Source organism: Peromyscus leucopus, chromosome 5 (assembly GCF_004664715.2).
Source record: "Peromyscus leucopus breed LL Stock chromosome 5, UCI_PerLeu_2.1, whole genome shotgun sequence".
Classification (NCBI taxonomy): domain Eukaryota; kingdom Metazoa; phylum Chordata; class Mammalia; order Rodentia; family Cricetidae; genus Peromyscus; species Peromyscus leucopus.
In genome coordinates, this window is record NC_051067.1 from 122,148,361 (window position 1) to 122,157,594 (window position 9,234).

At 56.2% G+C, this 9,234-nt stretch overlaps 1 protein-coding gene across 1 annotated transcript; it reads left to right on the forward strand.

The window, feature by feature from the left end:
- The first annotated feature begins 557 nt into the window (after nt 1–557).
- Nucleotides 558–4,782, forward strand: Adad2 (adenosine deaminase domain containing 2). Its single transcript, XM_028875699.2, has 10 exons — nt 558–1,054; nt 1,880–2,020; nt 2,611–2,658; nt 2,766–2,891; nt 2,973–3,123; nt 3,209–3,376; nt 3,480–3,709; nt 3,797–4,040; nt 4,254–4,374; nt 4,468–4,782. The coding sequence occupies exons 1-10, from the start codon at nt 703–705 to the stop codon at nt 4,570–4,572; spliced, it is 1,686 nt and encodes a 561-aa protein (XP_028731532.1). The 5' UTR covers nt 558–702; the 3' UTR covers nt 4,573–4,782.
- The last annotated feature ends 4,452 nt before the right edge of the window (nt 4,783–9,234 follow it).

A 9,234-nucleotide genomic window follows, 5' to 3' on the forward strand; every position in this document is an offset into this window, starting at 1 on the left:
AAAAAAAAAAAAAATTACATTTGTGTGTATGCGTGTGAGTGAACATGTCACGGCAGGTATGTGGAGACCACAGTAAACTTCTGGCAACTGAGTCTTTGCACTTAACCTGGCACTTAACCTGTGGGCCCCAAGAATTGAACTCGGGTTCCTGGGCTTGGAGGCAAATGCCTGCTGAGCCATCTTGCCAGCCCCACTCCACTCGTTTTAAATAACTGACACCTTGTGGTATTTTCCAACCCAAACGCAAGTTTTCTGGGAAGGGGAGATAGACAAGGGCTCATCTGGGGCTAGCTCGCACTTCTGTTTGACTTCAAGAAGGTCCGGCGAGAGGTTTTAGAGCGCCATATCCGGCCACACAAGGGACAAGGACCCCGGTACAGGTAAGGGGGCTAAGATGGGCTGTGGTCGGGGAGGGAAGCCCGCAAACCCTCAGCCTTCCACTCCCACGCGTCAAGAGCAGAGGCTGACGGTGCGAGCCCTCACGAGACCTGCCCTCGCGCAACACAGTTGGCGGGTGGCGGGTAGCCAGTAAGGGTCCACACCACCGCTCCGTGAGACAAGCTTCCCCATTGGCTGGTCGCAGCGTCCATCACAGCGGCGCGGTCTGTCATTGGCCGGCTCCAGGCAGAGGCGGAGTTCACGATCAGCTGTGTGCCACATGCTCCACGTAAAAAAGGGCGCGGTGCGAGGTCTGGTGCGGCCATGGCGAGCGTGGACGAGGGTGGGCGCAGGAGGCCTCGACTGGCAGCGTCGCTGCAGATCAGCCCCGGACCCTGGAGGCCCTCGGGAGGCCAGGAGTCCACGGAGGCTGGGGGCGGGGCACCTGGGACCCCTGAACCTGGGCTGGTTACGGAGCAGGAGGCCCGCGAGGAGGCCTGTAAGGCCCCGAGGGGCTCGGTCCTGCGCGCGGGGGCCGCGGGCGACTTCCCTATGGACGCCCGGGGGCTTAGCCTGCTGCCCAGGGACCCGCCCCCAGTGCAGGCGGTGGCCCTGCTCACCCAGTGCGTGGCTAACCTGGGCGTCTCTCTGACCTTCCTGGAGGACCAGACCACAGGTGGGGCCTGGGGCAGGTGTGTGTCTGTTGTGGGGTGAAGGAGCCACTAATTAATGCAGGAAGTTCGGGCTTCCTCCAGTGACCTGCTGAGCTGGCCACGATGAGCCTGGGGTCCCCCAGGTAAACCCCATTCACAAAGGAGCGAGGTGAACAGCTTGAACGATCTGATGCCTTCAAGGCTACAGCTAAGCAAACGTCTCCATTGGCCACCTCCGGTGAACAGGGCTAGTTTCATGCAATCACAGTTGTCTGGGCTGGAGACTGCACCTTGATCATGGGGAGTGCCACTGTCCCCAAAAGGATTGCACACACCTGAAGGAACTTAAGTGTGTTCGTATCCTTGGATCAGGTGACCCAATTCTGAGATTTTTTTTTTTTTTAACCTGCTCTTGGGCTGTTACACCTGACTTGATGGTGTTGAACAGAAAGAGCTTTTAAGAGGAGGGTCCCTGGAAGAGAAAATAAAAGGCTGAGTCTGGTGGCAGGCAGGAAGCTGTCCTATGGGGTGGAGGAACTTCCACCTAGGTTCTATGCTACCTCCCCCAAAGTGCTACCCTTCCTGTCATTCATGCTTGTTCCAGAAGGCTCTGTGAAAGCCAGGTTGAGTTCGCAATGGGGATAGCGTGGAAAGACACACACCACCTGCTGCCTGTAGAGTGCCCACTTAGTGTGCTAGACCCTCCTTTGTTGATCTGGTTGTCATCTGTTGTCAGGAGTCAGGAGGATTAAGGGGAAGGAGGAGGCTAGGGTTGATAAATCCCTTCTAGAAATGGTGGAGATGGGGCTGACGTCCAGGAGGCGCCTTCCTCAAGATCTCTTCCCCAGGTCCAGACTCCTCATTCTCTGTGTGTGCAGAGCTGGATGGGTTGGTCTGTCCTGCAGGAACAGGGAAAAGCAAGATGGAGGCCAAACAGCAGGCAGCCCTCTCTGCCCTTCAGTATATCCGGAAGCAGCTGGAAAGACCAGGTAGCCAAGGCCTAACTGGGGTGAGCAACTGTGTGTATGTGTGCATGTGGTGTGTGCATGTGGGGGCTAGGAGCATATGGTAGGGTGTGTGTGTATGTGGGAGGGTGGGAGTGTATGGTGGTGGTGTGTGTGTGTGTGTGTGTATATATATGTGGATAGGGGGTGTAAGTGTGTATGGTGGTGTGTATTGTGTGGTGTGTGGGGTGTAGTGTGTGTATGGTGGGGTATGGGGAGGTGTGGTGGTGGGGTGTATGGTGGGGTGTATGTGTGTGGTGTGGTGTGTGGGGTGTAGTGTGTGTATGGTGGGGGTGTGTGTGGTGGGGTATGGGAGTGTAGTGTGTGGGGGGGGATGTGGGTGTGTATGGTGGGGTGTGTGTGGGGGGGGAGGTGTAGGTCTACAGCCCCATCTGGGCATCAGCATGGAGAAATGGGCGGCCTCTGCTGATGTCCCACACTGGAGCTAGGGAGTGCAAGAGCAGCTGCTGGTGGACTCTGTGCCTGAAAGGTGGAGACTTTGTCTCCTCTGCTTGGCCTCCCAAAGGATGGGAAGACTCAGTACCCATGCAGCTAGCTCCTCTTGTCTCTTTCAGAGCCCCCTGTGACTCCCCGCCAGTCTCTGCTCACCTCCCTCAGCACCGGTAGGGAGGCACTTGGCTCGAACCCTGGTGTCTGCTCTCAGGGCAGGAGGGCAGGGCGGGGGAAGCATGACTTGTGGGTCCTGCACTGTCCTCTGGTCATTGTGCAGAGAATATCCTGACCCATGAGCAGCGCTGTGCAGCTGTGGTCAGTGCCGGCCTGGATCGCCTGCTGAATGAGAGCTCACCATACCAGGCCTGTAAGGGGACGGTGGCCGCAGTCATCCTGGAGAGGGGTAGGAATTGCCCTGCCCCCACCCCAGCTCTACACACAAGCTCAGGCCCCCGGCCTGAGTTTTCTGTCCCTTCCTGCACAGAGGTCCAAGGCACGATTGGTCACTCCAAAGAGACCTACGAGCTGGTGGCGCTGGGCACAGGCAGCAGCAGCTATGCTGGCTGGCTGGAGTTCTCCGGCCGACGGCTCCACGACTGCCATGGTTTGGTGATCGCCCGCAGGGCCCTGCTGAGGTGAGGGGCAGGCAGACAGGCGGGGGGTCTGTGGCAGGCTGCCTAGGACCATTACCCCACCCCACCCCCTGCCTGTCACTCCCAGGTTCTTCTTCCGGCAGCTCCTGCTGGCCACACAGGGGGGTCCCAAGGGCAAGGAGCGGTCAGTGCTGGCCCCCCAGCCTGGGCCTGGACCCCCCTTCGCCCTCAAGCCCGGGGTCTTCCTGCATCTGTATGTGAGCAACACTCCCAAGGGGGCTGCCCATGACAGCTAGTACGTGTCTGGGGCTGGTGGTCCCTCGGTTTCATTGTGGGGGAATCAGGGTGTAAAGAGTGCCCTGATTCTGGGCTTCTGCCCCCTCCCCCCACCTCCACAGCTTCCCGCTGGCCTCAGAAGACAGTGACCTGCACAGATCAGCCTTCCGTCTGCAGGCCCATGTCTGCGGGCAGCTGAAACCTGTATCCTATGCGGCGCCTGCCCTCCGCAATACCCACGTGGGCTGCCTTTCAGCCAGTGACAAGCTGGCACGTTGGGCTGTCCTTGGGCTGGGCGGTGGGCTGCTGGCCCACTTCCTGCCACCACTGTATGCCACCAGTCTCGTCCTAGGTGAGGGGCACAAAGAGCTGGGGCAGGGAATGGGCTGTGAGTGAGGATATGGTGACTCAGGCCACGCCCTGTGCCTTCTGCCCACAGCTGACCCCTGCCATGACCCTCCAACTGTGAACAGGGCCATTCATTCCCGGCCTAGACTGGACAGTGTCTTGGGGTCATGTCTTCCATATCCATATGTCCGCACCACCTTGCACCTGTTTGCTGGGCCCCTGGTGGCCCCCTCCGAGCCCATGCCCAGCACCTGCCATGGCCTGAGCCTCAACTGGAGCCTGGGGGATCCTGACATCGAAGTTGTTGATGTGGCCACCGGATGTGTGAAGACTGAGTGAGGAGGGTCCTGTGGGACTGAGCCTTATTAGCAGGGAGCTCATGGGTAGGGCACCTCATCCCCCCCACACACACACACAGGGTAAGAGCACTGGGGTGGCTCGTGCCTCCTGTGACTCCGATAACACAGGCCCTGGGTAGGAGGAGATTGTGTGAGTGGCGTGGGCAGGCCTGCCTATTCTTTCCCAGTGACCACCGCATGTCTTCTCAGGGCCAGCACCGGACCCCCCTCCCGCCTCTGTAAAGCGGCCTTTCTCGCGGCATTCCGCCAGGTTGCCAAAGCTCTGGAGAAGCCCCAGCTCCTGTCTCTGAAGACCTACGAGGCTGCCAAGGTGGACTTCCTTTCTCTCCGGCCCTCTCCTCCACTCACGACACTCTTGGCGGACAGACGACTTACTCATCCTGTCTCCTCCTCTCCACGCTAGGCTGTGCCCTACAGGGAAGCTCGCCAGCAGCTCTCTCTCCTGCTGGACCTGCAGGGCCTGGGGGCCTGGCCCTCAAAGCCGCTGGTGGGTAAATTCAGACACTGATCCAGACTTCGAGGGACAAGGACCCTGGTGGAGTCGGACCTCTCCAGTGGGAGGACCTACTGGGGGCCAAGCAAGGGGAGGTGGAAAGCATGGTGGGGGAGGGCAGGGCTAATTGAGGGGGGGCTGGGGGGCTGGGGGTGTCTGGCAATACCCAGTAGTTGAAGAGCAGAGACTCTTGGATGTCTTGTTTGAATAAAGAAATGATCACTAGTAGTCTGTGTGTTTGCGGGTGCCGAGGTAGTGGGTCATTGTGAGGAGCCTTTCATGCCACCACAGGTGGGAGCTCAGACCCCGCCCTCCAGAACTACTCGGCCGGCCGTCATCCAGTTTGCAGACCTGAAAGGAGACTTGGGAGGGTCCGAATGCTGGCGCAGGTCCGGGTGGAGCAGGAGGGCAGGCTGGGAGCATTTTCTTGCCTGTGAGGCCCGAATCCCTTCCTTTCTGAGGCTTAGGCTTGGGGAGCTAGGAACACATGGGTCCTGTGCTGGCTCTTGCGGTGCTTTGTGGGTTAAGTGCCCATATTGAAGGATGCGGGGTGGCAGCAGGCACCGGGAGTCCTTTCTCTGGGGCACTTGGCTGCAGAAGCCCGCTGCTGCCCACTGTGGAGAAGCCAGCACTTTCCAGTTGAGGGTGGATGCTGCTTCCTCCCTCCCCTCCAGGGTGCCGCAGTGGATGCAGAAGGAAGATGGCTGCATCTGCAAACCTGGAGCCCTGCCAGTTCAGGGAGCTGGTGTTGGCCCCGCACCCCCATTCCACAGCCCAAAGCTCTCCGCATCCCCCGCCTTTCCTGGTTCAGAGCGCACTGACATGGAGAGGCCCGGTTAAGCTGGTCAAGGCTGCTGATGTTGATGGCTAGTGTTCTGTGGGAACATGGCCGGCTAAGGGATGCACACGTGTCCTGGGCATCTGAAGCAGCTCTAGGGAGCAGCGTTTAACTCGGGGTGGGTGGAGAGGGACATGTGCAGGACATGGCAGACGGAGCAGCAGTGCTGGGAGGTATGAACCGGCATTCTTCTCGGGTGTGGACACAGGTGCTTTGGTGCCTGGGCCTTCAGATTGGAACCAGGGATTAGAACATTGGTACTCTGGTTCTGCCTTTGGGCTTAAACTGGAGCAGCCCAGGCATTCAGATAGCCAATCAGATGACCCCCCAGCCTCAACAGTGTTGCCCATTCTAACAACCCTGTGTCTGTGTGTCCTGTTGGCCTCTTGATCTGTCTCTCTGTTGGCCCTTAACTGATACAGATGGCTCCTCCCAGAGCTGTTGTTCAGGGCCAGGTTGGTCTCTCTACCTTGTGTCCCGTGGTCAGCCTCTGAGCCTGTGTGCACACTGGTAGACTTGTGGAGAGAGATACCAGGCCCTGTATCTGCAGGTCACACATCTGCAGAGTCAAGTGGCAGCAGATCAGAACACCCATGGCAGAAAAATCCATGTGTGCCTGTGGTTTGTTCCTTACTCTTGGGGGGGGGGGGCATCACCCAGCTCCCAAATAGTCACTCATGGAGGCTTAGTCTTAATTATAAATGCCTGGACTTAGCTTGGCTTGTTTGTTGCCAGCTTTTCTTAAATTAACCCATCTGCCTTTTGCTCTGGGCTTTTACCTTTTCTTTCTTCTGTAACTGTTTCTTACTCTGTTGCTGGTTGTGTAGCTGGGTGGCTGGCCCCTGACGTCCTCCTCCTCCCCCCTCTACTTCTTCCTCCCAAATTTCTCCTTCTATATATCCTCTCTGCCTGCCAGCCTGCCTCTCCTTTCTCCTGTCTTGCTATTGGCCGTTCAGTCCTTTATTAGACCATCAGGTGTTTTAGACAGGCACAGTATCACAGCTTCACAGAGTTAAACAAATGCAACATAAGCAAAAGTAACGTACCTTAAATAATAATCCCCAACATGTACCTGATTGTAGATTCCATTACTCCCTAGACAACCCAGCCTGACACCTATTTATATATTGTTCATGCCTCACTCTGTTTTACAGATGATTCTGAGAGGAACTGAAGCATGCAGGAGGGGAAGCTCTGAGGTAGAGCCCCATGCCAGGTCTAGCTCCCACCGTGCCAGGCTGGGCATAAGTTATATGAGAATACTGTAATGTATTTTAATATTTTTCATTTAGATGGGTGTACGAAAGAGATTGGTTGGTTGATCTTCCCCTCCCACAGCCCTCTGTCCATCTTGTCGGTCTCACCCCACTCCCACCCCACCCCTGCCCTTGCCTCACTTCCTCCTCCTGCTGCAGCTTGTATTTTGCTGCCTTTTTGTCTTTTTAACCCTTCCCTGAGGAGACCTTTAATCCCCCTGAGATTGAACATCTCCACAGCTACTAAGGAAATCAGTGTGCTGGGTTTCTCCAAAAACAACTTCCATACAGGCCAGCTGTACACTCTTGGGTGTTTACCCTAGAGTCTGAGTCCTACCACAGGGGCATCTGCATGTCCGTGTTCATCGATGCTCTATTCACAATAGTCAGGAAACGGAGCCAGTCCAGATGTCTGTCAACCCCGATGAATGAATAATCATGTCTATGCAGGACATAGACACAATGGAGTTGTGTGTAGCCGGAAAGAACAGCGAAATGGCATTGGCAGGAAGATGGGTGGAACTGAGAGTTATTTTAAATGAAGTGTCTCCACCCAGATCTAGAAGACAAATATATGGTGTGTGTGTGTGTGTGTGTGTGTGTGTGTGTGTGTGTGTGTGTGCAGGTGCAGGAGAGACCAGAGGTTGACACTGGATATCTTCCTCAATTGCTTCCACCATGTTTTGAGACAGGGTCTCCTGTAGTCCTGGGGTTATGTGTCTGGGCTGGGCTGGCTGGCGGCCACTGAGCCCCTGGGACCCTCCTGTCTCCACTCCCCGTTACAGGCACTGCCAAAAAACTTTAATTTTTAAACTAAAAAAAGTGGTGGTGGTGGGGCATACACATAACCTCTCCCAAGTGGAAGCCAGAGGGCAGCTTTCAGGAAGTCGATTCTCTCCTGCCATATGGGTCTGGGGAATTGAACTTAGGTCATTGGGTTTGAAGGCAGACACCTTTGCCTACTGAGCCATCTCACTGGCCCTAGGTGCTGGGGACCGAGCTTAGGCCCTCATGCTTGTGTGGCACTCTGCAGGATAGAAGTGGTCATCTTTACAAGGTGAGGCAGGCCTCCTGGAAGACCACAGTGAGGGCTGCCTGCCGTCTGTACTCTCCCATCTCAGTAGCCGGCCAGGGCTGCTGGACTCTTTACCGTGACCTTGGATTTGACTCAACCTCTCTGAGCCCTATTTTGCTGACCTATAAAAAGAGGACCAAGTGAGGTCATTGCTGGTTTCCTCCTGGCTCAGCTGTCCCTGCCTTCATTCTGCAGCTCTGGGCTGCTGTGGAGATCTGCATTCCTCCCAGTCAGGTCCGCATGTTTGGAGAGGTCAGGTAGAGCCAGGGTCATCAGGCTAAGCAAAGGTCAGAGAGCAGGCAGGGGGCTAGAAGGGCCGCAACAGAAAATTGAGTCCTCAGGAGCCCACCAGATAAAGGCCTCGGTGAGCCTCTTGCTGAGAGAGGCGACACAAGGAAGCTGGTAACCTTCTTCTTGACACTTTTGAAATCATTTCTCATGCTTGTGATTTTCCAGAGATGAGGGTTCTGGAAACCCCACATCTATTCATTAGCCCACTTACTACCCACTATTTGCCCCGGGAGACGACTTAAGTTGATGGACTATTCCTACCGCAGTGGTGATGGCAGCCAGGCCCAGAAATGGATCAGCCACTCTGCCTCGGTTTTATGTCCCCGAGCCCGCGGTACCCATTAATCACATAATCACTGAGTAAACAAGTTATTCAAAATGACATTAACTCTGCTGTGATCTGCCAAGAAGTACTCTTTGTCCCTTCGCTGTACCTTTGGGCCTGCCGATCCTTCCCTCCCCAGCCTGTCTTTACCTTACACAGTATCTGCCTAGCTCCCTTCACTGGACTCTATTATCTCAGGGTGACGGAGTCTGTTAATGTCTTCTTGGCCTGATCACACCTCCCCAGGGGGGAAGTTTTGCTGATAGTAGCATATTTAAATTGGGAGCTGATGTAACCTATCCTGGCACACTCCTGCAAGGCTTCTTGGGTGCCTTCCTCAACTTCCAGCCCCCTTCCCTACAGCCCTAGCCTGTGGGAACTTTTCTGGACCTCAGCAGGCTCTGCATCGTGCTGTCTGTCTCTCGGGTTTCATCTCCGTTCCAGTGGCAGAGTATGCACCCAGTAGAAGCATGGACTCAGGGGACCAAGGCTCTGCTCTGCCTTCCTAGTTCCCAGGTCCCCCGTGTGGCAAGTGAATATGGATCCCAGCCATCCAGGCTGCAAGCTGATGGTAGGGTTCAGCCAGGAGTAGACGGGGCTGTTCCTAGCTCCTGACTGTCTTCAGGTCCCGTCTGCCATCAGTCCTGGAGGGAGACCGTTCATGTCATGTCTCCTCCCTTTGAGTCTCCTGCCTGGGAGTTGGGGGGAGGGGGGGCACGGACAAGCTGTGATTAGAACACCAGCATTGTAGGGGCTCTCTTCACAGAAATGTGTCTGGGTGAGGACAGAACCTGCTCTAAACAGGACTCGGTGGGGCTGGGACCCAGCTCCACATGCAAAGCTCTCGCAGTGCCGGGAGGCAGAGGCAAGGAGATCTCCTGGACTCCAGCCT

Excerpts from the sequence above, each read along its gene's own strand:
- Adad2 (XM_028875699.2), top strand. The coding sequence starts at position 703 with ATGGCGAGCGTGGACGAGGGTGGGCGCAGGAGGCCTCGACTGGCAGCG. Across the intron at positions 1,055-1,879 it reads CCTGGAGGACCAGACCACAG|GTCCAGACTCCTCATTCTCT; the intron begins GTGGGGCCTGGG and ends TCTCTTCCCCAG. Across the intron at positions 3,124-3,208 it reads GCCCGCAGGGCCCTGCTGAG|GTTCTTCTTCCGGCAGCTCC; the intron begins GTGAGGGGCAGG and ends TGTCACTCCCAG.